Here is a 27,969-nt window from a genome sequence, read left to right as displayed (position 1 = left end):
CCAGCACCTGAGGACAATTCATATGCATTGAGGAGCTGGAGCAGCAGTTTCCCAACATCCCCACCCAACCGCCCCTCCTTGGAGAATGAGAAACGTGAGACCCCGCGGGTCTGGGGTCAAAATGTTGACTTGAAAACCCATTGGCACAACACACAAAAGCGAAGGCTGGAGAATCCGTCCAAAGGCGATTTCCATACTTCTTTCCTAAACTCTGGATTTTCCACAAGGAAAAACAAACTTTATCTAGAAGGAAGGATGTTTTGTGTTCTATAGCTGCTGCACTTCAGCAAAAAAAAAGAAAATAATCCTTGTCCGGGTTTTGCATGGAGTATTATGGGGTGCAAAATAAGAATAATGAAATGCCCTTTGCATATTTAAGAATATAAAGCATACTTGTGGGTGCCTGCCCCTGGAGCTTCCATGGCACGGCACACACGGCTGTCCCGTTAACGCCACTCCAAACGCACACAGGCACTTTTGAGACCTTTTTATTCCCTTTCTGCACCTTCCCGCAGTACAGGAATCGCTCTCGGGCAGGAGTTCGGAACCCGGGTCACGGCGGAGCGGCCGTTCAGCAGCCTCGGCCGGCCGGTCCCAGGCCCGCGGGGTGCCGGGCTCCCGAATCACACACCCTGAGCGCCACGGGCCAAGGGAAAATAGAGAAATAAAAGAAAATATAAGGCTCGACCGCCGCCGCCGCCGCCGCCACCGCCGTCCCTGCCGGCCGGGCCTTGTTTACCGGCCGCCGCCCGGCCCCGCCCCCCGTGACGTCGCCGCCGCCCGGGGCTCCTCGCGGCACCGCCCGCCGAATCACGCGACCTCCTCACGGCCGCATCGCTCCCGCGCCGAGATACCTCCGCTACGGGACACGGGGTGGGCGCCACACCCGTCACTCCCCCTCCTAATCCCCAACCGGGAAGAAAGGCCCTTAAGGAAGAAGAGACGAGGGGGGCGGTGTGAGGGACCGGCGCGGCGTTGGGTGAGGTGGAGAGTGGGGCGGAAGAGTGGGACTAGTTTGTGCGGCGGAGGGATTCGAGGGGAGAAGCGGCTTCTGAATGGGAGGGGGAGGCAGGGCCAAGATGGCGGCGCCCTGTGGGCTAGAGGAGCCCTGAGTGGTAAACAGCTGAGGGGAGGAGAAGGAGAGGTGAGTGCTCTGGGCCTCCTCCTCCCTCCCCCAGCGGGGCGAGAGCGGGGGCAGCCGCGGGGGCCGGAGAGAAGGAGGCAGAGAACAGCGATGGGGAGGCAGCGAGGAAGGGCTGGGGAGGAGGCGGCAGGAGAAAGGGAAGGGGCCGGGGGGATGGGGAAGGTGAGTGTGAAGCCTGGCGGGGGGCGATGTTCCCCCCTCCGTCCCCTTTCTTTCCCCTCAGGTAAATTTGATGTTGGGGCGGGTGCCGCCTGGGGGGGGGAACTGGGGGCGCTGCCCCCCACTTTGAGTCCCCCCCCAGCCCTGAATTTTGCGCGGTTTATCGAAAAAGCTTCAGCACCTCCGTTTTCAAACGCTGAGCAGTGATTTGCAGGCTGCTCCTGCCTCAGGCACTTGCTGAAGAGGTTCCCTGGTCCGGGCTCAGGCATTGAAACAGTTGTTCAAGTCTGACCCCTCGGTGGGGAAGGGTTTTCTTATTTCCTTGCTCGTGGGTAGGTGATGTGCAGTCAGGATGTTGTTTACCGCTACAAAAACAAAAAACCAAACATTTTGCTTCCTGTTATCACAAAAAACTTGGAAGCTGCAGTTCTGAAGTTTTCACCCTTTGTTTGCTATGGATGCAGCCTCTGTTATTGTTTTATCAGTTTGGTCAGTGCTTCTTTCCTTGTTTGTTTGTTTTTTGTGGTTTTTTTTTTTTTTTTGGTTGATTGGTTTTATTTTTTTAATGAGTCTTTTACAAGGCAATGAGTGAAAGAACATGCCTTAAAGGAGCACATGATTGAAACCCCATAGAAATGACACAGAAACCAGGATCAGGTTTTGTGTGCAGAATAATTTCCAGAACTGCTGTTTCCAGAGAACCTTCCAGTGGATGCTCATACCGAAGGTTTTCACTCTTTGGTCTGATCCCGTAGTTTCCTGGCATTAACTTCTGCAGCAAGTTGTTAGAAATCCGTCCTAATGGAAGCACTACTGAAGTGATCCCAGGAGGTGGAAAAATTCCTCTGAAGTTTACACGTATGAACAACTTGAAACTGAATCTTTGGAAACTCAGGATGTTTTGATAATTAGTTCAAGCATCGGGAATACTTCTGTCTGCAGTTGACTTTGCTTTGCTAAGCAGTAATCAGGTACTCTGCTTATCAGAAACAGCTATGCCATGTTTAAGCTTAAAATAAAATCATGAGCTTAAAATCCTTTACCCAGTAAAAACCTTTTTGTTAGTTTGTTCTAGATTTTTAGGGTTTTTGTAAGCAGCCTAGTCAACCCAATACTAACTTGCCTTTATGGGGAGTTGCACAGACTTACTCAGATGAAAATATAGTCAGAATATCTAATGTGTCATGAGATGAGCTTTAATTAAAATGATTTTATCTCTGGCTGTGTTTAATCCTGGCTCCTTAACTCTTTGTTACTTGAGAGTTTACTTTTCTGGTGACTAATAAAAAGTAGTGTTATTAAAGAATTCCCACATGAGATATACTGTCCAATTGCAGGTATTTTGGTGTTTGAACAAATATTTGACTGTAGTAAATATTTGTAATTTCAAATGAATGCCAGCCCTGTTTAAAGCTGGACTGCTGGGATGTCGACTTGTACCAATTCCTGAAATTCTTACAACTACCAGACACCTTCTTGGCAGCTCTGATAGGAGCTGGTGGGGCGATAACCTGTCAATCTCTGTAAGAGCTGAGCAGCCTGTAACACACGTGCACGTGTGCACACACATATCACAGAATGTTAGGGATTGGAAGGGACCTCAGAAGATCATCCAGTCCAATCCCCCTACCAGAGCAGGAACACATTTATATCTTTGGACAAGATACCTTCTCTTATAAGCCAATAAATAATCAAAGCACTTTCCAATGGTGGAGGCAGGAGAGAAGTCTTAGATTTTATGGCATGTTGCAGACATATATTTTTTGAAAGAATATTATCTCTTGCTCTGGTATGTAGCTGCTATGTTTTCATGTAGTTTAATAAATGTAATGAGGACAAGTAATAATATTTCCTTTGTTAGCAAAAGCAGTTATTTGAGTAGCATGTTAAAATGCAGAGTGGTGAACTGCTCTCACTGTCCTGGGTAATAGTCTTTTTTGTTTTTAATTTAAAAGGTATCTGTCATTTGGTATTGTGCATAATATTGAGTTATATCTAAAAATAATTACCAACTTCAGGAATGGGATCTCGTATCAGATCTTAAAAAATACAGGCTACTAGAAGAAGCCAGAGACCTTCATTCTTTACAAATAAATAAATAAAATTAATTGTACTGTCAATTTCAATGATGAGTTTGAACCGAGGTGAAAAAGTGAGTGATCAGCTGCTTTCTTTCCTATTGCCACTGGTGTTTTTTCTCCCGACTGTCAGTTTTAATTCATTCCTTATGTCACTTCTATAATGGTAGTGTTTAGTTCACCTGTGAAGAAAATATAGAATTGAGTATTGTTAGGAAACATAAAAAAGGCTTGGATTTTTGTATATCAGATGGGAGGGAATGAGGCTTATCCTTTCATGACAGACATTGCAAAGATTTGAGTGAGCAGGGCTGCTTTGCTGTCAATCTGAATTTTCTGTGAAAACGACGATTGCTGTAAAATTCTCTGTCCTCATTCGTGGCCTCTGCCGAGGCAGCACCTGAGGACTTGACCTGCAGCAGGTGAAAAAGTGTCAGTCCTGAGCTCTGGCTTTGTGTGCTGTTGAAATCCCCTTTGTCTTGTTGGAGGGGCGGAATAACCATTTACTGGTATGCCCCACATTTAACATATGAGTGATGAAGAGGGCTGAAGTGCTGATGTTGATCCTGGAGTAAATGGTTCTGGTGTCTGAATTTCTGTGCTGATCCAGCAGATGCTGAGGAGGTCCTGGGAGGAGTGTGTGTTTGTGGAGTGTGTCGCCTCCTCCCCATAACTGGCACTACCAGCTGCTTTTTCATTTGGCTTGAGATAAAAATACACTGAACAGAACATCTTCTCTTGACAGAAATACTTACAGAAGTCATAATCTCTTTCTCTAGTTAGCCTTTTCCCTTGAATATTTTTACGGTCTTTTCCTTTGTCTTGAGTCTGTAGCTTAACTGTATTAAGTTAGCTACCAAAAACATTTTGTAGAACAGATTGGTTCTTGGCTCGTTGGCTTCTCCTTTTTCTCCTGAAAGCTGGATCCAAAGTTGTATTAGTACTTAAAATTAATGCCTTTTATTACAATTTATTTTTATGAAAGCTCTGGAATATAAGAATAAGACATTTGCTATTGGCGTTTATATCTTCCAGTGAGATTAAAATGTTGCATTTTAAAAGGTATTTAAACAGGTTTTTTTCCACTCTTTATTATTTAGTGCCTTGGATCTTTTCTATAAAAGTAATTGTAAAAGTTAGCAAAGAATCAGCAACTCAAACCATTTGGAAACGTTACTGACTTTGTTTTAATCCTGTTGGTTCCAAGTATGGCTTCAGGGATGTGGAAATTCTAATAGCGGAATGATTGCAATAGCCAGGGCTGGGAGCATTAAAGAGGCTCATATACTATGTATTTCTGAGGAAAGACGTTGTGGTGATATGATACTGTGAAGATTTAAGGGAGGTTCTGTTCACCACAGATGCATCAATCCCAGAAACAAAATACTGTGGCATTCAGTGGGTGATCTCGCTGTTTTACGAGGTAATGGAAGTTCCCTTACGAGGTAATGGAAGCCCTGTGCTGAGTTCCTTATCGAGAAGATTTGAAAATCACAAATTACTGCTGGGACTGGTCAGAAATCACACCGATACTGTGGCCCCTGGGAACAGTACTTCGTATACCAGAACACACTGTTTTCTCATTGAAATTAAAATTCTCTTGCCTGCAAAATAGTTATTCAGCTGTCTTTGCTTAAACAGAGTGTGACACCATCTAAGACTATTGCAGGAATTTCCTGCTTTGTTCATTTGTGTTGGGCATCGTGGACCCAATGTGATTAGAGGATCTCAGTCTTACTTAGGATTTCAAAACTGTTCCTCACAAATGACTTTACAAGAGATCCTGCATTGAGAAAGCTCTGATTTGGTTTTGTTTTTGTTTTTTTATTAAATATGATTATTCATATATAGCAGGGTGGCAACATTTTATTGGTGTTATAACTTCAGCAGATAAACCTTCCACCTAGTGAGTCACAGAATCAACTGGGTTGGAAAAGCCCTCAGAGATCATCCAGTCCAGCTCTTGGTCCAACTCCAGTCCATTGACTAGATCATGGCACTAAGTGCCATGTCCAATCTCAGTTTAAAAACCTCCAGGGCCGGTGAGTCCAGCACCTCCCTGGGCAGCCATTCCAATGCCTGACCACTCTCTCTGCACAGAATTGCTTTCTAATCTCCAGCCTAAATTTCCCCTGGCAGAGTTGAAGCCCGTGGCCCCTTGTCCTATTGCTGACTGCCTGGGAGAAGAGCCCAATCCCCACCTGGCTAGAACTGCCCTTCAGGTAGTTCTAGAGAGTGCTGAGCTCACCTCTAAGCCTCCTCTCCTCCAGACTAAACAAGCCCAGCTCCCTCAGCCTCTCCCCATAGGGCTTGTGTTCAAGTCCCTTCCCCAGTCTTGTTGCTCTTCTCTGGACCCGCTCCAGCACTTCAATCTCTTTCCTGACCCGAGGGGCCCAGAACTGAACACAATACTCCAGGTGTGGCCTCCCCAATGCAGAGTACAGGGGAAGGATCACTGCCCTTGTCCTGCTGACCACGCTATTTTGGATACAGGAAGTACCTATGTGTGTTATTGTCCCATTTTTAGACGTGGTTTGGAATACTTGTATTAATATTTTGAATGCTGGTATCACTTCGCTTTGCATAAAGTACTTCAATGCATGATTGACAAGTGTATTTAAACTATGCTGCATTTAATGGCACAAGGTCACTTGAGCCATCTGTTTTAATTAGTTTAGGGAGCTTGGGAAATTATTAGTTACCTATGTGTATAGTTATCGGCAGCTAAACTTGCGCTATCAACCTTGCTTTTATCTGATTTTAGTGTTTGTGCGTGCCAGCAGGCCAATAGCGTAAAATTTTAAATCCTCTTACCTACTGAATACTTAAACTGGTGTTTTTCCCATCTGTCTGCAAGTGTATTGTTGAACCTGACTTCCAGAACCCAGCCAGAGTGTCTACAAAGGTGTGTTTCTTCATTTCAGCACGCTCTAGGTTTTTTTTCCTCTGGCAATGTCAGAGTTAGTGAAACCTGCTGTTGAGGTTTCTACTGATGTGATAAAGATCTGGTCCAAGTGTAATAGTATTACTAGAGGAAAATGAGAAATAAAAGCATTTTTTACATGCTGGTGGGGGGGGGGGTGGAGAATCAGAAAGAGTTCAGAAGCTCCTTGTGGGATAAAGAAGCAGAGACATGAATTTATGCTGCTTTTATTCTCAAAACAGGTTTAGCTCGCGGCTGGTTCGGGGGTGTGGTCACACATCTCTTTTGTTAACAAGACATTAAACAACTAATTCATGGTGCTTAGGAAGCTGGGGAATCTATTGCTTAACCATAGCTGAGACTGTATGGTGAGATGAATTCAGGCACCTATGTTAGCAGGCCCTATATGGTCTCAAAGATGGTTTTCTTGGGTATCTCAGTATAGCTGTAATTTAGTAAATTAAATATTACAGCAGTTACTAGAAACTAAAAAATCAGTTGACTCCTGAAAATGAGTAACAAAGTGGAAGGTTGACTCCTTCAGCTGCATGGATGAGTGGCTTTAAACTTGTTGGAAGGCTGGTGTCGCTCACTGAACATTGTTTGTGTCCTGAACAGCAAGCTCTGGGAGGAAGACATTGAAGCCTGGGAGTCTGTGCAATGTAGAGAAAAAAAATCAGAATCCCAAACCACAAAAAATGTAGAGCCCTAATATGTATTTGAGTCAAAAGCAGCTCTTTTCCTCCAGCTCAAGTTTCTATTTTCTTATCTTTAGTTGAAAGTTTTGCTGACACTACCAGCCAGTTTTAAGTCTGCAGTTCTTAAGGTTTTGCCAGCGTGGGATGCAGAAAGAAATAGCATTTAAATCTGAAATGCTTCAATTAGCAGACTCTGCTTGTAGATGGACTGAAATTTTATTTGTTCTGCTCAGCTGTGCAGCTCTGATCATTGAGGGTGGGTTTTTTTCTGTATTCTGGAATAGTGATTACTGGAACACTTCAAGAAATTTTGTTGCTAATGCTTGTTGTGAGTGTGGGGCCATATTGTCACCTTTGCATTTCCAACCAGTGCCAGATTGTCTGTCTGGTGTCTTGTGGCCCCTAATAAAAGTGACCTTGGGCAGTTCTGCAACTACCAGTGATATGTTGTAAATGACAAAGTTTACTGGTAGACAGGTTAACTCCTACTGTCCAGTAACATTGTTAAACTTAAGTTTTCAAGAAAATACTATGTAGGTAGGTGCAGATTATCATTTAAAATAGCACTGATATATGGTTCTTGGCCAATGTCTAACAATGTTTTGACTAGAATCTAAAGACCTAACTAATTACGTTAATTCTGTGTTCAGAATTTAGTAAGATAAAAGAAGACTTCTTTGTAAGATTTTGCCTACCATAATAAAACTCTTCAGCAGCTTTGGAAGGCTCACAGTACAAAACTAGAATATTTTCAAAGCCATGTAGTTGGAGGCAATTGCACAGCTTCACCTGTGATCAGTTCTGGAAAGGGTGATTGTGTAGCATCTTTGATGTTTTTCAAACTAAGGGCTGAATTCCTCGTGCGTTGCTCAGCTCTGCTTAGTAAAGAACTTACTGCTGTTCCACATAAACCAGGCTTGATAAGGAAGAAATAAATAGTCTCTTTTGTTAACCTCTTCATGTTTTTTCTTTATTAGTGATCATGAAAGGTGTGTGGCTGACAGCATTACAGACAGAAGCTCAACTCATCCACAGAACAGGTGCTGTATACACAACTGTAGTAAACAAAAATCTTGTGTGTAAACTTGGTATGTGTCAGTCTTGGCTTCCATGGAGGGAGTTTGCTAGCTGGAAGCAATCACTGCCATGTAAAACTGTTAAATGGGCAATACTGCAGAAAAGAGGGAGAGATTTAAGATGGAGAGGGAAAAAGGAAGCCTCATTCATCTGTTCTTTCTTCTCTCCTAGTCTGGTAGAGAGGCACCAATGAGGAACGGCCTGAAATTTTAACCTCCACATTCATGTTGGTACATGCATCATGGCACAGCAAGGAAATGTTGGGGAGCTCCTCTCAATGCTGGATTCTCCAATTCTGGGTGTCCTGGAAGATGTAACAGCTGTATTCAAAGATAATCTCATTTGTGGTATGTATCCTTTTATGTAATTGGAGGAGAGTTTTGCTTTTATAAAGGTAGAATAATGGCCTTTTTTTCTATCAAACACAGTCTTTTCAAGTGCCACTTGAAAGAAACTCTTGGTATTTGGGTTTGAAATTGCTTTAAGGATTGAGGCTTCTCTTACGTATATTATGCTTAATGGCATGGCTCTCCCCAAACAAAACAGCAGATCCAGACTTTCTTGCAAAAATGATTTCTGCTATTAAGGCATCTCTAATGTTGATAGAGCCTTTTCAGAGCATGAGAGCGGTGCCAGTGTCCTTGTCCCTGAATGTGTTCTCTTTTATCTGCTCAAGGGAGAGTATAAAGTTATTCCTGAACGCTTTACCTGCCCTGGGTAAAATACTCTTGGAGTTCAGCGACCTCTCTGTTTTTAAGGTTAAAGAGTGCCACAGTAATTGTGCATTATTAAAAATCTTACTCTCCCTGAGCCAAATGCTATTGCTGGAATCGTTAGGAACTAGAAAATGTAGTTGGGAGGTCTCATTTTCCTAAAGATCTGGTAACAGTAAATACTGGTTTGTGTTATTAATTATGTAATAGTTGTTAAAAAGTTGTGCGATATCCATGTAACAAATGTTTCATCTGTAATCTAGTGTAATGTCGTATAATGAGAGTGTATGGTTTATTTTTTTTCTTGCTGTAAACAAACTGTCAGACCGTGGCCCTGTGCTTGTCAACAACCTGGTGGACTATTACTTGGAAACCAGTTCTCAGCAGGCACTGCATATACTGTCCACACTGCAAGAGCCTCATGACAAGGTAAAAAGAACCAAATCTTGTTACTAAGTATGGCAGATTTTAGCCTGGTATTGAAGCAGCCTTTAAACAGCATCTGTTAGAAATCTGGTTTTCCATTCTGATATAGAATGACCTTGTTGTAGAGATGTAGTATCTCTGTAGTAAGAGTAGTTATGTTTTTAAAAATCTTCCAAGGTCTCAATTTCTTGGGTTGCTTAAACTGACCCAATTCAGCAAACAACCTTTATAAATGAAAGTTTTCTGAGGACTGTTGTTGTCTCTTTGCAATGCTACTGCTGCTTGTTCGGTGCTGGATGTGATAGCCCAAAACAAATAGGGTATTTTGAGAGGAAGTAAGAATTTTTAAATAGATTGAGATAATGACACTACAAATTGTTTTACTTCTGCTGACCAGATTTTTTTTTATTTATGATAAATGTAAGGAAGTGTAGTGACTGCTTCTGGACTGAATAGTTTGTATTTTGCTACCAGCAGACTTAAATTTATTGCTCGGTTTTATTTGCTCTTGCATGCTATGTATTTGTAAAATGCTCATAGTTTCCATAATTGGTGATGGCAAACTGCTGAATATAAATTGGTGAAAAATAACATATACCATTTAAATATAAATACCTGCCTCTTTTTTACCACTCTCTGCAAAATCCTCTATCAGCATCTACTGGACAAAATTAATGAATATATGGGCAAAGCTGCTACCCGTCTACCCACGCTCTCTCTGCTGGGACACGTGATCAGACGACAACCATCCTGGAAACATAAGCTTTCTCAGGCACCTCTCCTGCTTTCATTACTTAAATGTCTCAAGGTAAGAACTGTAGACACTTGTACGCCTGATGTAAACGTATGTACCTGTAATGCAAGGCATTTGTTTTCTGTTTTGATGTCATTTATTTAGGCTGTGAGAAGAGGTAAAATGAATACTGAGCCACAGTGGAATTTTATCAAGTAAATACTCTGTGCTGATCCTGTTGTTACTGACAATCTTGTTTCTAAAAGCCACTGTCGCTGTATGAATTTGAGTTAGGGAAGTTTACTACAACTTTTCTAAAAGTAGGTTAAAGACAGAGGGCTGTCAGTGAAGTCAATGGATATATTAAATATTAATTTAATGAAAAATACAGTAACTTCCCATTAGTGCATTCTGAAATTTGCGCATGTAAGGTCAAATACGTGCTGTGTAGATGGGCCACGCACGAGGCAATTCCATGGTGAGGTAGCTGTTTCCCCACACTTTGTGTGTTTTTGTTGATTTGTTTCATCAGCAAATTTATCAGTTATAATACTGTACAGCATTGTAACAGTGAAGAAAGAATGGAAGGTGTTTTGAGACCTAGAATGCATTGTCTGTAATATCATTGAATATGATGGTGTAGAATTCATATTAGTCACTTAAGTCCCATTAAAGGGCACGATGTAGTCAAGTGCCAGTGCTCTTCAAAATAAAAACACACGTTTGTAACTGCCAAAGAAGCAGCTCCATGTGCTGTTCCTGGAACTCCTGATGTGCCTCACTAGGGTTTGTTACCCTTTCCAGTGTGAGTCTTATGTGATGGTGAGAGGAGCGAAGTGTGTCAGAAAGGTGTTGGGAGCAGAACAGACCTGGAAGTGCTCGGGACGTGTACAGCAGGATGGGGATGGGGATGGGCATGAAATGTGATGTGAGAGGTTGTGTCTGACTGAGGGAGAACAGCAGCTGTAGATGACACAGAGGAACAAAAGTCCATAACACTGGATATGTCTGATCAGCCCAAGCAGCTCTTGGGAGATACCAAGACCAACTCAGCAGCATCTGGCCGCAGGTTCACAGAATCACAGAATGTCAAGGATTGGAAGGGACCTCGAAAGCTCATCCAATTTGAACCCATTTCCCCTTGTCCTATCACTGGTTGCAATCCCATCCGGACCCATGGATTTATGGATGTCCGGATTGCCTGACTGCTCCCTAACCCAGTCCTCATCAACCCAGGCAAACTCCTCAATTGTCCTGCCTTCCTCTGGGGCCTCAGCGGTACGGGATTCTCAGGACAGCCTCCAGTAGAGTGGACACAGACAAAGAAGGTGTTCAGTAACTCTGCCTTCTCTGTATCTTCTGTCACCAGGGCACCCACCTCGTTCTTCAGTGGGCCTACATTGCCTCTGGTGTTAGTTCTCCCGTGCTGTTTATACCCTGTCCTGGCAAAGCAGAGGAACTACCCAGGGAAAAGTGCATTAAACAAGGGAAGCAAGTAGGGACCCTACCGCGAAAGAGTTCAGACATTTTCTGTGTTCTGTCCTAAAATCTGATTCTCTGTTACATAGTTTCGTCTAGCTAAAGGTTTTACTGCCACATTCCTTTCGATCCGTGTAAACCATGGGGTTCTAGCTAATGTTTGAATTACTGCTGTATGAAATATTTAGCAGCCAGGTTTATTAGAAAAGCTTCTGACCCTTGCACTGGTAATTAGCCAACATCTCTGAATAGCCTGATCAGATTTGCAGTTTCTTAGGCTCTGAACATTGTGTGTTCTTAGCTCTGGGAAAGAAGAAGGTGGTACATAAGATACTTCACATACCAGTAATTTTTTTCTACTCAATTGTGGAACTGTGGTGATGTTCCCTTTTTAACTAGGTCAAGCTTTTATGCGGAAAAGCGGCAGCAGAATAGTTATGGTAGGTTTCAGAGGGAATGTTTTCAAAGTAGAGAACTTTTTCCATGATGATGATTCAGTCTTCACCTCATCCTTGGAAAAAATAAAGGTCACCACTTTTAACTGACTAATGCAGGTTTTCTCCCTTCTTGCAGACTGACACAGATGTAGTAGTACTCACCACAGGTGTCCTAGTGCTAATAACCATGTTGCCAATGATTCCTCAGTCTGGCAAACAATACCTTCATGATTTCTTTGGTATCTTTGGGCGTCTCTCAGCCTGGTGCTTGCAGAATCCAGGTGAGATTTCAACTTTGTTGCATGCAGTTATGGTTTAGTAGTATCCTTGTGACTCTTGCGCAGTTGGTGAGTAAATTCTGTTGTGAGACTCTTTATGGTCTGAGATTATTTAAATGCAGAACAAGCTATTCTGTTCTTTGATAGTTAGCATCAAGGAGTGCTTTTTCACTCAAAGTTTGGAAGTCTCTTAGATTCTTCCATGTGGTGCTGCTGCTACATGAAGTTTCACTGGACCAAAATGCTACCCTGATAACAGTGAAACACAGAGACTGATCTTAATGGACAGAGAAGGGAAAATGCTGACGTTTGAGTCAGATATTTGGGAATTTGAGATTCCCAGGTATGGATGGGGAGGGGGAAGAAGCAACATGTAAGAGTTTATTCTAGTGTGCAGCTATCAATAGTCATGGAAGTGTTGGTAAAACTCATCTTCTCAGTTACGGCATCGGTTCTGATGAACTGGTTTTGCTGAATTTGTTGTAAGGTGTCTGATGTCTAACACTAGTGTTATCTGGTGTGTGTCTCATGGCTGTATGCACAAATGCTTTGTTAAGCCCATTTAGAGGGCCGTTTTGCATTGCAAGTAGGATTGGAGCTTACAAGATGGCTAGTAAGATTCCAGTCTGTCATGACTGCTTTTTGTGAATACAGGCTATTAATTTTTACCTTTGAAGAGATGCAAACCTTAGTTTTAATCTTAGTCAGTTTTGCAGACTCTGGGTCACTATCTAGAGGGGTTTCAGGTTCTAACTTGAATTAAGAAAATGTTGTGCTTTGGGAATGGCAGGATGCTGCTTGGAATTAATGGTCCATGTCTTAATTTTTGGTGTTGCTGTGAGCTGATGAGTAGGCATTGCCTATTCTCTGAGAAGACTTCACAGTTTTGCCAGAAACTATTTGTATCTCAGAAGACTTGTTCGAGTTAACATTTCAAATTTAAAAGTACCTTGCTTACATTCTTAGAAGTTTTGTCCTTTTCTCCAGTGTAATGAAAAAGATTATAACTACTTTTTCCAGGTCATGTGGCAGACATTTATCTTGTCCATCTTCATGCCAGCATTTATGCTCTCTTTCATCGTCTTTATGGAATGTATCCTTGCAATTTTGTGTCCTTTCTGCGTTCTCACTACAGTATGAAGGAAAACTTGGAGACCTTTGAAGAGGTAGTCAAGGTAAAATGCTTCTTCTCTCTGAATTATCTGAGACAAGCAATTAATAGCTGTAAAAGGGTGGATATTTGCCAATTCAACACAGTACATTGATATAACTGAGTGCTGCTCAGCAAAACAAAATAAAAACTAGCTATTGGAGGACTGAAATATCAGTTGGGAGCAAGATCATCTCTTGAAGTTGCAATGGTGTGCATTAGCTTTATCTGGAAATGTAGCATTCTGAACTATTGGGATCAGTAGGTTGCTCATCAGCTTTGTGTAGTTTAGTGCAACCAAAAGATGCTGTACTGATAATACGTAATTCTTCTTGCTCTTGCTCATCCAGCCAATGATGGAACATGTGCGAATTCATCCAGAATTAGTGACTGGATCTAAGGACCATGAACTGGACCCACGAAGGTATATATGTTCACTCTGCTATTAGGAGAGGCTATAAATGAGCAGGTTTCAGCTGAGTTCTTTCAGAAGGCTTTACAGCAAAACCTTTTCTGTCAGCAACGGTGTGTGACAGTGGTGTTTTGCCACCCATGTAAACATGGGTACACCAGGTAAACACGTAGACTTTTTTTCATCCAAGCTTATGGCTGGATGAATGAGCAAAAACTCTTGTGAAAAGCTATTACCAGCAATATTTGGGTTCTAAATTCATTTTGTGTCTGGGGTAGAATCTGTCTTCTACTTAACAGTTGACTTTGTCTTAATTTTATGACTTAACCATCAAACATGCTCATAAAGTTCTAAAAGATTTGGTTAAAATGAATAAAAAGAAACTACCACTGACCTGCTTCATTGGCATAAGGTTTGGGTGATATTTTTTTTTTTTGTTTGTTTTGTTGAAGTACTTGGTGGGATTTAAGTGTTTAAAATGGCTTCAGCGTGTCTTGTTTTGGTACCTAGATATTGGTTCAGTTAACAGATCAGTTCTTTTAACAGGTATGTCTTAACATTATCAGCTGTATTAGTTTTCTTTAGCAATAGGCTCATTTGCCTGCAGCAGCACCACTTGCTGCTTTTCTCTTGTCTCCACAGGCCCAGCCACTGAAGAGGAGAAAATTGACTCTTGTTGCTGCACAGTAGTGCTCTTGCCCTGCTTTTCAGAGCCACTAGGAAAACACTCCTAAATGGGAACCTATTGAATATCACAGTGCTCAGTTTTGCAGGCTTCTCCCACACAGGGGGGAGGGTGGCACCACTACAGAGCACAGTTGGCACAAAACTACCAGTTGAAGCCTTCTGATTTGGTATCTTGCACATAATATCTTACATTCGAAAGCAACTCAGCCTTTAATAGGCAGCCTTCTGTGCTTTCTCTTCTTTACAGTGAACTTCCATTCCCTGAGATAGTGGGCAGATCTAATCTGGCTGCTTAATTTAGTGAGAAAAGTTTTCAGAATGAAGGAGGTAGTAATATAAAAAAAACATTCCCAGAACTTGGGAGGAAAAACACAGACCTGAAACTAACATTGCAGATGGTGTTTGCTTAAATAATATAAGATTCCCTCACTGCTGGCATGTCTCAATTTTGACTACCAACATCTGAGTCTAGTTGAGCTGATTTCTACAGCTGCTGAAGCTCAGGATCAACCAAGTCTCCGTGCGCTGTTCCTCCTTTCCAGAGTGCTCCATGGCAGACCTTTATGGATCTCTGTGTCAAAGCTGTTTGTCTCCTCTTTGAGACCCCCTCTTACAAGTCATCTGGTTGCAATTTCTGTGTGGTGCCTTGTTCCAGTTTTGACTGGGAGCGCGCAAAGCTGTCTGGAACAAATGAGCCATCCTACAAGCCAATTCCTCATATTTCCAAGAACTCTTATTTGTGACAATAATTGACTAACTTACTCTTTTGGATCCAAAAACTGTCTGCAGGTGGAAAAGACTAGAAACTCATGATGTTGTGATAGAATGTGCCAAAATCTCCCTGGACCCTGCAGAAGCCTCGTATGAAGATGGTTATTCCTCTGTGTCTCGGAAACTCAGCACAAGCTTAAAACATCATCAAACTGACCCCAGTGCGAGCTCTGACATTGACACACAGAGCAGCTATGGTAAGACCTGCTTGACTGCTGGTGAATACCCAGTTTCAGGAGGAAAACTGACCCTATAGCAAAAAGATGTCTTATTAATTTGTCCCACTTAAAATTTGCTTCTTAGGCACCAGAAAATAAACTGTCATTTAAAAAAAATATATAATTATATATAGATATATGCTCTGGTCATATAGATATACAGAATGTTGGCAAAGTTGCCTTTCCACTGCCTCTTTCTCCCCTGCCCTAAAACGAACCAACCAAAAGAAAAGCTCTAGTATGTAATATATTAAAAAGGTATTTTCTTGGGCTGGAAGAAAAGTCTCTTGTTTGCTAGCTACGACTGCGTATATTGAATGGATTTGAAATGTTTTGGTTAAAAACCTTTAAATCTTACCCAGAAGAATCATTGGTTTGTATTTGATATACTGGATGCTTTTAATTTTATTTTTTTAACTTTCAGGGACTTCTACCCCATATTCCACTCCTCGGCTAACACTATCACAAATGCCAGGGCAGCTACCTCAGATTCTGAGCCCACAGTCAATACGGCTGCCAACTGAGCCACAGCAGGTAAAGCAGAACACACAGTGGAGCCAAAATGCTTTTAATGCATTGCACTTTGCTCCTGGTTTCTCGTGACAATCCAAAGAAATTCGTGCTTCTGAAAACATGTTTGTGAGCTCTTCAGAAGCTGGTGTATGTTTCAGGTTTAATCCTCATCTGATCTCCCGTGTCAGAACCTGGATATGGATTATTCACGTGTTCCTTTGGCTGATTTGTGTTTGTTGTGTGTTGCTTTTCCACAGGTTACCATCTGGAGTCCTTCTGCAGTGTGTGGGATGACCACTCCACCCACATCCCCTGGCATTGTCCCATCGGAGCCATCCCAGTCTGCCTCACAACCTTACAGCAAAGCTCTTGGCACCTCCGGTACGTGCTGCGTTTTGGAGTTAGGCCTTCAAAGTTTATTATAATAGAAATTCTGGTTGAAAATTTTACTGTCAACTTCTTAACAGGGAATGCCCCACTGTGCTGTTTGATAGGTTCAAGTCATTCTGTGGACTGAATAACCTGGTTGTCTAGAGCAGTGCTAATGCAAACACAGAAATGGGAATTAAGTCACAATTAATTCACTGCCAAATTCTGGAGCAGGTCTTTTAAAAACTGTGCACTCTTATTTTGAGAAATAGTTGAAAGAGATTTAAAAAATAAATGGTTGAGATAGTGTTTGAAACGTACAATTCTTCACATACAATATTCAGCTGAAAGGAGGAAGTGGGAGCCTGCTGAGAAAACTTTTGCTCCTCCTTTTCAGCAGGGGGGAAAGGAACACCCTTGGGAACGCCAGCCACGTCTCCTCCTCCACCCTGCACTTCCGATGACTTTGTGCATGTTTCACCCCCTTCAGCTGCTGCCATGCCTCCTAAAAAGGTATAACAAAACTCTTCTGCCAAACAAATCTGATGTTTTTTTTGATTGACTCATCATACATGCAGTGACCAGAAGGAAAAATCAGAGTAACTGATTTACAAAAAATGTTGCATTTCATTGCAAAAACTCATTTTCTTTTAAGTTTACACACCTATTGCTACTTCCAGTTGCACAGTTTGAAGACTGCTTAGGCTGGTTTGCTATTTAAGCCATCTCTTTGCAGGAATTCCCTTTCTATGAAACTGTCCAAGAGGTTTGTTTCCAACAGATGTCTGATGCGAAGGATCTATTTTGGTTTTTGTTTTGTATATTTTCAGGAGGACAAACCAGATTCTGGGAGGCCTTCACTGTACCGACAGCAAAATGTCATAAACAGCGATAAATCATTGGGTAAACTCTATTTTCCTCTCCTTATTACAATAACCTATTGTAAACCAACCCTGGTTTTATTGACACCTGTTCCAGTTGCCAAACACTTTTCCACAGGCTTTTGTCTTTTTCTGTGCCTCCCCCCACACAAGTTCTTTGTAGTTCCAGGATCCTGCCTTAACCTGTGGTTCAACTTAAAACCTTCTTGTGATGCTTTTGATTTCATTTCATTTTCCCCTGGGCTCCTAATCTGTGACTGAGCTGCGAGCAAGAGGTGTTTCTGCCCTGCGTGCTTTAGTGTGGATCTCCCTGGCAGCTGGCTCAGAGTTTTCATCAGTAGTCACATTGTTGAGTTTTTATTACATTAGTTGGCTAAACTTCCTTTTTTCAGGTAAGTTCTGTGTCCTTGTGTAGCTAGATCAGAACCCAAAGGGGAGTTTATTGCTAATGTGGAAGTACAGTAATCACTCTACGCTTAAGCCTATTGGTTTAGTTGCAAACAGCACATCCTTATTCACAGAGGCGGTCGCCTACACTTGTTGTAAAACAGCAAATGTTAAGTTTACAAAATTACGTTTTGGGATCAGGACCAACCAGTGACTGATCTCTGAATGGAACAGGACTTGGATAGTTTCCTCCTCTGGGGAAGGATCTGAAGGAGGGACAGGCTTATTCTAGAGTTCTTTCAGCAGTAAAAGCTGAACCAGTAAGGCTGGAGAAAACAGCATCTGTACAACTAACATTTCTTTTTTCTTTCAGACACACCCGGTAGTAAAAGTTCAGTAACCTTAAGTGATCTTCCAGAGTTTTTAGGTGGTTTGTCTTTTGAAGATAGTGCTGAAAAGGACAGAGAGGAAGGTAATTTCTGTCATCCTTACATACATCTTAGCTAAGGAAATGTTTGTAATGTTAAAATACAAGATATTATGCTCCCTCCTCCCATCTTTCTCAGATGCAATATCTAAAGAGATCTCCGAGATCACAACCGATGCTGAACACATGGTGCCTAGAGGAGGATTTGACTCTCCGTTTTACCGCACAAATGAAAGTCTGTCAGGCTCTCAAAAGAAGACCCATTCAGCAGTCTCTGGTGTTCAGGGACACAGTCAGACCTCTGAGCCTTTAACATCTTCTCTGGACAAGCCTGGGCCTGAGAGTGCGCGGGAAACACCCAAACAAACATTTACTCCCATAGACAAGCCCTGCGGAGGCTCTGCCGAAAGCCCTGCTGGTAACAGGGAAGGAACCTCTGGGGAGACGCGTATTCTCGCTCCCAGCCCTTGCAAAGTACCAGCACAAAGACGAATGGTGTTTGGGAGCGGGCAGCCTCCCCTATACGACCACCTTTTTGAGGTTGCATTACCAAAGACTGCCTACCTCTTCGTTGGCAAGAAGACTGAGGAGCTGCTAAAGAAGGCCAAGGGAACCCAGGATGAGGAGTGCGTGTCCTCCACTTCTCCCGTGGAAGTGCTGGACAGGCTGATACAGCAAGGAGCGGATGCACACACTAAGGAGCTGAACAAGTAGGTGACTGAAAATCGTACTTTGCAAACTTTCTTCTTAGTCTTTTTTGTGCTGGCTTTATTTTCATAGCTTTACCTGAAAGCAGCTGTGTCTGGAAATCTACAGTGAAACCATGTTCTGTGGAACGTTTCTGTTAACTGAGCTAGAGGTTCTGGGTGGAACAATTGTATATTTGCTGTGGTAACTAGTTTACTTTGCTATAAAAAGCAGGGCTGTGACCATAGGACTTTTACTGCCTTCACTGGCAGGGCTTGGGATGAAGAAGCAGGGCTGTTGGCTGTGCCCAGCTGTGCTTTGGTACCACTGGTAGTGAGATTTGTTCACTTTATCAGGTTTAAGTCCCACACTAGGTAGGCAAAAGTAACTGTAGAGGCCAAGGGGAGATTGACTCTTCTAATACACACGAAGCTAAAAACTGGACAACCGGATTAAAGATTTAGGTGTATCTGCTGTATTTCTTCTTTTCATCTTACTTACCACTTACTACCACTATTTGTTCTATGCTTGTGAGAACTTTTCCAAGAAATTCCCTCCATCATCTGCCCTTGCAGTCTGCTGCTTGCACGGTTCCTCCTTCTCACATACTGACTGACCATAATTGTACTTTTATTAGACTATAAGCTCTTTTGAGGTAGGCATGCCATTTTGAAGTGACTTGCAGAGTGTTTGCATATTTAAACTGACTATTTAATGCTGCGTTTTCATTTTTCAGATTGTCTTTGCCAAGCAAGTCTGCTGACTGGACTCACTTTGGAGGTGAGGAAGTTTCTTGTGTTTTGGCAATCTGTTCATTTGCTATTAGACTTGCTAACACAACAACCTGTGTCCCTTTTTTTTTTTGTTTATTAATGCTGCAGAAAGATGATGCCCTCCATTAAGTCATGGTTTATCTGCTTAGCAGGTAGATATCTGCGTTCCACTGAGATGAGCTGGGTTTTTTCATCTTTGAAAAGCGAAAACTGCGTTTCTCACAGTTCTAGCCATTTCTCCTTTTGACCATTTAAGATCTTCTAGCCTTCAGAGTGATGCTGGTCATCTAAAAGATCCTCCCACCTTTTCAGTACTACTTGAATCTAAACCTGATGAAATGGAACAGACAGATTTTTAAGTTGTCATTTCAAAGAACTCTAATTTGCTTATTTAAAAAAATATGTGGAACAGGGACAGTAACCTCTTCTGTCTTCAACTCCAATCCAGGTTCTCCCCCTTCAGATGAGATTCACACCCTGCGTAACCAACTGCTTTTGCTGCACAACCAGTTATTGTATGAGCGCTTCAAAAGACAGCAACATGCCCTTCGGAACCGTCGACTCTTGCGAAAAGTGATTAAAGCAACAGCGCTGGAGGAACATAACGCTGCCATGGTGAGCAGGGGTACAGCTCCAGCAGTGAGTGAAACTCACTGGTGCTAGAACAAGTATTGATTGGTTTGGCCAGTATCTTTCAGTACTACCCAATTTAAAAAAAAGCCTAATTTCTTGCCGTAATAAAGTCAGTGTTTGTGGGATAACTTGTAGACGAGTTACATGCACTGCGATTATTAAAACCCGTAGTTTCTATTGGCTTGTAGACAACAGAATCAGTGGACACCTGCAGGCTTGACCTTTGCCAGCACTTACTTTTTTCGCCTTTTGATAATTCAACACAAGAGCCAAAAATAGATTTCCAAATACGTTTTGGAAAATGAACTGTAGCTTCAGCTGTGAAACCCAAGTCCCCATTGAAAGTGTGAGGTGCAGTGGGAGAATCTGCTGTTGCTCATTGTGCCTTTGGATGTGACTTTGAGTTGTCAGCCTGTCCACTCTATCACCATTTTATCTCCTTTTCAGCCAAAAAACCAAACCCCAAAAGCCTAAAGAACATGCTGTATATAGAATATTCTATCTATGGAAAAGTGTTACACCTGCATGTGATTAATTGATAGCTTTCCTTAGCTAGCAACAGGACAGATGTTCTAACTGATAAAGCAGGTGTCTTATCTGCTGCTTCATATGGGGTTCTTAACAGAAAGATCAGCTGAAACTACAGGAAAAAGAAATCCAGGCCTTGAAACTGAGTCTGCAGAAAGAACAGGCAAGGTACCACCAGTTTCAGGAGGAACATGAAAATATAGTGGCTCAGCTTCACAGCCAGATCAGACAGCTGCAGCACGACCGGGAGGAGTTCTACAACCAGAGCCAGGAACTGCAGGTATGGAGCACAACACTGAACAAAATTGTTATCCGCGTACTGGCTTTAAAAATAACCTTCCTAACAACATGGTGTGAAATATCTGAGAGTTACATAGCTTAGAGATATTGTGCTAATTCAGAATGAGACAGTGCATAGTTGGAAAGGCCCAACTTAGAACTCTGAAAGGGTGATGACTGTTTTGTCCTCTTTTCATTTTGGAAATAGCAAAATGTAGTTTCTTAACTGGTTTGGGGACTTTGACAAGTACTCAGTATAACTTGATTTACAGTGCTGGGAGTTCCAACCCTCCAGCCACGTGCCATTGCTGCTCCTTATTCAAGTTTCAGAACCCTGGGTGAGGGTTGGTATGTTGGTTTTTTCCATTTGAATAGACCAAGCTGGAAGACTGCCGGAATATGATTGCAGATCTGAGGTTAGAGTTAAAGAAGGCTAACAACAAGGTGTGTCACACTGAATTGCTTCTTAGCCAAGTTTCTCAAAAGGTAAGAAAAGTCCCTGTTCCCAGGGTCCCTTTAAACTCAGTTCAGAGGCTTCTGAAAGTTCTCCTTTGGGCTGCTTTTTCCACAGTAGGAATTTGCAGATTGAGCCATATGAACTTGTATTAAAGCTTTGCTAAATCCACTTCTGTATGTGGAGACATGATTATGTTAAGGGAAGCAATATCTGTATGGTGAAGTTCTGTATGGACTGTCACCAGCTTTATAAAAGCTTATTTATTTAACATTTATTACCTGTGATGTGTTGGATTCCTCTTTCTGCCTCCCTTCTTTATAAAAATACCCTGTGCACACAGTGCCTGTCAGCTGGGACTCTCCCGCAGACCGATTTATCCCAACATTTGACTGTTCATTCTCTCTGTAAAGCTTTCCAACAGCGAGTCGGTGCAGCAGCAGATGGAGTTCTTGAACAGGCAGCTCCTGGTTCTTGGCGAGGTCAACGAGTTGTACCTGGAGCAGCTGCAGCACAAGCATATGGACACTACAAAGGTACAATCGCAGCGTTGGCCTTTCGGGAAGACATCACTTGAGGTCATCATCAAGCTGTTCTCAGCCTTGGCTGCAGAATGAAGGAAATGCTTCATTGCTTAACACGTACTTGCGTTTAAAACTGATTTTCAGGGATTTGTTCTCAAATTTAATCTTACGTTCAGATATTTTTGTGCACCGTGCCGTTACAGAATCTTTTCAGTGCCATGTGCTTGGAAGCTAAGGAGGGGATGTTAGGGTGCACCTGAAGTTTTAGCCACTTGGTGTAAATTCTTAGCAATTTTTTCCTGCCAAAGGCCAAGGCTTTACTGTGCTTTTAATGCAATTGTCAGCAGACTGTTGCTGGTAAAGTAACATAGGACTTTTATATTTGTGCAAGTGTATAACGTTAGGGTAGTATTGCTAGAATTCGTAGAAAGATCTTAACTTTGTGATTTGCTGTTTTAAAATGAGCAGTCTTACTCTTCTCAGTCATTTTCTTATTAAAAGTTAGTGTTACCTTTAACAAAACTTCTGTGGTTCATATGGTTTTACTTCCTGACTTCAAAGAAACCTTTTTTTTTAATTAGAAGCAAGTAAATTGCACAACAATATAACTGTTTCTGCATGACAGCAAGTAATTAAAGAAGATGAATGATAAGCAAAAAGTCTTTCACTGGTATTTAATGAAGGTCATGTTGCAAAAATGGTTTTAAAATGGAGTTTGTCTGTTCTAATCGGGTGCAGACCTGGCAAGTTTGCTTTGCTGAAAACAGCTTTTCGTAAGGAACATTAATGTGCTAATAAATGCCAGTGATGTATAGTTATTTTCACAGTAACTTAATAGTGTACATCCTCGGAGTAGCCAGTTTTCTGTATCCGTTTTTAGAAATGCTTCTCTTTTATTCCATCTTGCTTAAAAATGTGCCTATTCATAGCATCAGAAACGTGTCTAAATATCAATAAAAATAACACATGGTCACATTATACTTTAACATGGTGTTCTTTCCTTCGAGGAGGTTGAAATGTTGCATGCTGCTTTTCGGAAGGAACTGGAGAAAGCAAAATTGTGTGTTCAACAGCAAAGCCAAAGGCTTGATGCTTCCCAGAAACGGATAGTTGAACTGGAATCTCAGCTTGCTAAAAAGGACCACCTCTTCCTGGAGCAAAAGAAATACCTGGAAGATGTCAAAATCCAAGCACGGTAGGGGCTTCCTATGGAAAACATACAGATGCACTGTGATAGTTGGGGCAGAATCTGGAGACACTGGACCTGATGGGTTTTGGTTTCTTTTTCTGTTCAGAGGTCAGCTGCAAGCAGTAGAAAGTAGGTACAAGGCCCAAAAAAGAATCACCCAGGCGTTTGAGCTGGAGATCTTGGATCTGTTTGGCCGGCTGGAGAAGAGCAGCCTACTGAAAAAACTTGAAGATGAAAAAACGGAAGCAGCTGAAGCAGCAGAAGAGAGGTAAGGGCGATAATGTACAATGTGCTGAACTCATGACCAGCTCCTTGGAAGTTGGTATCCTGCTGGAATTCCTAGAACTTGGATGCATCATCTCAAAATATTTCTGTTATCCATGCTTTAACAGACTGAGTGTTTCAGCACTCTGTCTGGGTTACTGAGAGTCACTGACAAAACTGGAGGTGCTGGTGAAGTTCTCTTCAGATAGCGGAACCCTTGCTCACAGTTTGAGAGAAACCTCTGGTTTGTCTCATAGATGGGTCTCTTTAATCTATAAATTGTTACACTGTTGTTGAGTAGTTGTTTTACTTACCTCTACCTAAAGCATCTTGCTAGTGCTGGATTTCCCTCAGATCAAACCTTTTTTTTCTACACCAAATTCTGCTGCAGCATCAGGATAATTTCTGGCACTGCCAGCAAATTTGTGGCAATCACCTGTGCTGGGGTGAGCTAAAAGAACGATCAACAGTCCAAGGAAGCTGCTCAGGTCTCTACCTTAGCTGACCAGGATCCAGTTCCATTCTGCTTTGGCTTTATTGTCAGCTTTGGACTTAAAACACTGGATGTTGCAAAGCTGAGTGTGACACCTTTCTGGTTACCTTCTGTCACTTCTTCTTTGCTACAAAACAGTGAAAGGAAAATTAAAAGTACATATACAGTAGCAGAAATGGAAAGTAATCAAAGTAACTTGCTTTCCCCAGGATTTTACCTCCCATTGTAAACGTTGCTGCAGTTCCCTTGACACGATGTCCTCTCTCTTTCCAAAACAGGCTGGATTGTGCTAATGAAGATACTGTGGTGGGGTACAGTGAAGAAACAATTGGTAGAAACGGAGAGACCAAACCTCCCAGCACTCGAGGTAGCAGTAGCAGTAAGGGTGGCAGCAACAGCGAGCTCTCCACCCCAGAGAAACCCCAGAACCAGAGATTCAGCAGTCGCTGGGAGACATCCGTGTTGCTGGAGCCCTCGACTACTGTCCCACTGACTGTAGGTTCACTCCCCAGCTCCAAGAGCTTCCTTGGCATGAAGGCACGTGAATTATTTCGCAACAAGAGCGAGAGCCAGTGCGATGAGGAGGGTGTAACCATCAGCAGGCTTTCTGATGCTCTAAAGACCGAACTATGTAAAGATCCAAGCATGGAGGCGAAGGCCCCTCCAAGCCCCGATAACCTTAGCCTCTCGCCGAAGATCCAGGAAAGCAGTGTTGGACAGCTTCATATCATGGACTACAATGAAACTCATCATGACCACAGTTAAAAAGGAAGATAGTCAATCAGTGTTATTTTCATATTCTTGGCATAGAACAGGAGGCGTGAATGCAAGTTTAACTAAAAGCTTTTATGTTTCTTTGGTCTGAGCAGCTAGCTCATGCAGCGGAATAGGATTGATGGCCAGAAACGGAAAAAAAGGCTGCTGAACGAATGCTAAGTGGATTTTTGGGTCTGGAATTGAAACACCCAGCCTAACTCTTGCTTCTTTCTCAAATTCAGTCCTTAGCAGCGTGTACTAATTTGAAGGGACAACTGTTAACATTTGCAAGTATTTTTTTCCCTTTCTCCCTGTCCCCAGTTGAGTGGCTGCGTTTATGAACTTGAGTGCAATATGAGGCCAAATTAACATTTGTGAGTCTACTATGAATGCTTTGTATTTCCTTTACAAGCTTCCAATTTAGAGCCGTTAATTGTGCTGCCTGTCCAGGTGACTTTGGTTGCTTTCATCCTGGAAAGAAGCAGCACTAGAATTTCTAGTGCATTCATCTAAAGGTCTCTATTTTGCCTGTCCCCTGTCCCACATCCCTCAGAGCCCACTCTGCCTTAAGTTGGACTCTGAATAACGAAATGTTTAAAAAACAAAAAATAGTGTACTTCTGCAAAAGGATTCATTCACCCTAATTCATGATCATTGTTTATATTGTCCTTAACATTTCCTGGAAAGTTATATTTGAACAGACACTTACGAAGGAACTGGAGCTTGTAATGCAGAAGAGCCCGTATGTGCTGGAGACTTGTTAAAACACTAGCTTCAGAGCTTTTTTGGTATTTTAAATGTTTGCCTGACAGAGTGGTACTGACTTCAGACTGGTTTGTATGGGAAAGCAATCGAGGTGGGAGAAGAGGAAAAAGGAAGCTTTACTCAAGCAGGGCGAGCGGTGCAGAACACTGATGTAGAATCGCACGCTTATGAAGATTTGCAGAAGAGCGTTTGTTTCTCTAATTAGGCAAATACTTGTGCTGCCTGACCCTCCTTCATAGTTTTGGTCTTTGTTCCCAGTCTGAGCAAGACCTCTGCGTTTTGAGTCCAAGCAATTGGCTTCATTCTTCCTGGGAATACGTTTTCAGGGTTTCCTTTGAGTGCTGTTCTGCTCAGACTGCAGCACATTTTTCAGCTCAGTAATGTCCGTTTGGCTCTAGGTATCTTCCCTTTGCCCTCATCCCCTTGCCTTAGAAGACAAGGCTGACGATGAAGCCTGCTCCAACCGAGCTCTGGAATTCTGTCGTGAAGCCTTTCTGCGTTAATCATGTTTTAAGTCAATGATGAGCCTTCTGTGAAGGAGGATGGTGAGATCAGGGCTTGTCAGTGGTCAGGCTCAGTCTCCTTTGTGGCAGAGCTGTTGGGGAGGCAGTGTGCTTGTTTTAAACGTTAGATATGTCCGGGTCCAGGCGTACTTAGACATATCAGGTTTCAGTTACCCTGCATCACATGTGGCCTCTTCTCTTAAACATTCTGTCAGTGGCAGCTGCTGTTTAAGAATCGTCTCGCATACAAATCAAGTCCGAGTACACTTGCACTTGTACAAATCCCTTCTTAACCTGAATGGGAACAAGACTCTGTCAAGGTGCCAGCAATACGCTAACTTGCGCCTGATGGTACTTTTCCTCCCTTTTCCACTTCTTCCATAGCGCCCAGGGTCTAAATACATTTCTGCCTGTCGAAATTATTCTCAATGTCCTTTCGGTTGGTCAGTACGAACTCTGAAAGTAAAGGTGAACTTCAGTGGTTTTGTCAAAGCTTGAGTCTGCATGGAATAGAAAATAGAGAGTTGGTTGTAAGTGACAGACTGGTTTTGTCGACATGTCTATAGACTTTCTAAGACGTAGCGGTAGCAAACGTGGTAGCGTATGTTTTGGTAAGATTTGGAGGTTTCCCGCCCCTTTCCCCCCTGCGTCCCAGCCCCAGGAGTGAACGGTTTGCACATTGTCCCTGAGGGGCTGGCCCACAGGAGGAGCTCCTTCTGCTTTGCCCAGCCCAGCCCCAAAAGGTGGATCTTGCTTGAACAACAGCGTCACTTGCCCTGAAGAGAGGCGGGTTTTGTTGTCGGTTACAAAAATGCCCTGGCGGTATGCAAGCTCATTGATAAGGTGGCTTTTTTCTTCTTTTAAAAAAGGATTTTAGCACCGGGATAGTAATGGAAACCACTTTAGGTTTGTTTGTGGACCACAAAGATTATGGAGGAACAAATTTGCAATTTTTTTCTTTTTTTTTTTTTTTTTTTGTAAGTCTAAAAATCATGGATCTGCTGTATGTAGTTAACTTGCTGTTTGTTCGAAGGGGTCCCATCAGTGAAGTGGAAACAGATTTTTTTAACTGACTGCTTTTAGTTAAATCTAAAATTGCTGTCTTTGTCAAGTTAATCTGTTCCCTGCCTCGCTCTTTGTAAGCATGTTAAACAATCCACATTAAATGCCATAAATATGAAATACAAGGAAATGGTACAATCGTAAGCTAAGAGAGAACTTAAACCAAAAGGAGGTTTTGCTGTCCTTATTAGAATGTTCTAAAATGTCAAGGCAGTTGCTTGTGTTTAACTGTGAACAAATAAAATGTATTGTTTTGCACTACTCTGTGTTAAATTCCCTGCAAGCCGACTTCCTTGAGACCAAGCTGTGCTGAGACAAAACATGCAGAAACAAGTTGAGTATCGAAGCATCTTCCAAGATCCGTGTAGTACAGAGCAGATCAGTGGTTCTGCCCCTTTTTGCACTGGGTTCTTTGTTAGAAGCTCATTTTTCTGCGTGGAGCCAAAGTCTTTACTCTTCTGCAAGCAACAAACTCAATGATGACATCCCGGTATAATCCATAAATTAACTGCAAACAATTCAGTGCTGCAAATCTGTGTATGAGCTCTCTGTATGGCATTGTTCATGTAGCCTAAAGACTACACAGTGATTAGACAAATTAATAGGTCCAAATGTCAAAGACTTGTTTGCAAAGCTGGGGACAGCGTCAGAAGCTCCGTCTGCCCTTGTCCATGTGCTTTTCTCTTCTGTACCTCACTCAAGAGCCACTGCTCACGCAGGGGGGGCAGTTTCTCAAACCAAGGGGGACTTGGGGGCCATTTTACTTTAAGTTTAACGTGGTAGGTTAAGGTTGTATTCTTGTTCTGTTTTTTTTTTTTTTCCAGACTGGCAGCCTTATGCATCTTGGGAAAATGACCAGGGCTGCAGCGTCTGCGAGTTTCATTCCGTGTGACAGATGTTAAAAAGCCCCTATGGATGTGGGACTGGCAGGACAGCACGACGGTCAGAACTTTTCAAAAATTGCTTTTAGGAGCCTCTGCTCGCTGTCACTAATGGGGTGTTTCCTGGCTGCGGCCACTAGAGGCCCCGCGAAGCCGCCACTTGTCTCCGCATCGGCTCTGATGACATTGTGGGATGCTGAGAGATCTGTGGGATGCTG

General features: G+C 42.5%; 1 protein-coding gene across 4 annotated transcripts; it reads left to right on the top strand.

Annotated features, from left to right (window-relative positions):
• The first annotated feature begins 1,057 nt into the window (after nucleotides 1–1,057).
• On the top strand, nucleotides 1,058–27,128 carry TSC1 (TSC complex subunit 1). 4 transcript variants are annotated; one of them, XM_082067920.1, is made up of 23 exons: nucleotides 1,058–1,144; nucleotides 7,980–8,042; nucleotides 8,251–8,426; nucleotides 9,118–9,221; nucleotides 9,874–10,026; nucleotides 12,004–12,148; nucleotides 13,166–13,320; nucleotides 13,646–13,719; nucleotides 15,184–15,362; nucleotides 15,808–15,917; nucleotides 16,154–16,277; nucleotides 16,666–16,778; nucleotides 17,096–17,168; nucleotides 17,907–18,005; nucleotides 18,100–18,670; nucleotides 19,384–19,427; nucleotides 19,869–20,035; nucleotides 20,679–20,861; nucleotides 21,236–21,346; nucleotides 21,728–21,850; nucleotides 22,846–23,033; nucleotides 23,134–23,295; nucleotides 24,063–27,128. In XM_082067920.1, the coding sequence occupies exons 3-23, from the start codon at nucleotides 8,321–8,323 to the stop codon at nucleotides 24,547–24,549; spliced, it is 3,471 nt and encodes a 1,156-aa protein (XP_081924046.1). In that variant the 5' UTR covers nucleotides 1,058–1,144; nucleotides 7,980–8,042; nucleotides 8,251–8,320; the 3' UTR covers nucleotides 24,550–27,128. The 4 variants fall into 4 exon arrangements, with proteins under 4 accessions (XP_081924046.1, XP_081924047.1, XP_081924045.1 ...); XM_082067921.1 differs by having other exon boundaries at nucleotides 16,663–16,778; nucleotides 22,849–23,033; XM_082067919.1 differs by having other exon boundaries at nucleotides 16,663–16,778.
• Nucleotides 27,129–27,969: the final 841 nt, after the last annotated feature.

The sequence above is a fragment of the Streptopelia decaocto genome, assembly GCF_964273445.1.
Source record: "Streptopelia decaocto genome assembly, chromosome: 17".
In the NCBI taxonomy this organism is placed as follows: domain Eukaryota; kingdom Metazoa; phylum Chordata; class Aves; order Columbiformes; family Columbidae; genus Streptopelia; species Streptopelia decaocto.
Note: the sequence above shows the minus strand (reverse complement) of the source record. Positions and strands in the feature narration are given on the sequence as shown.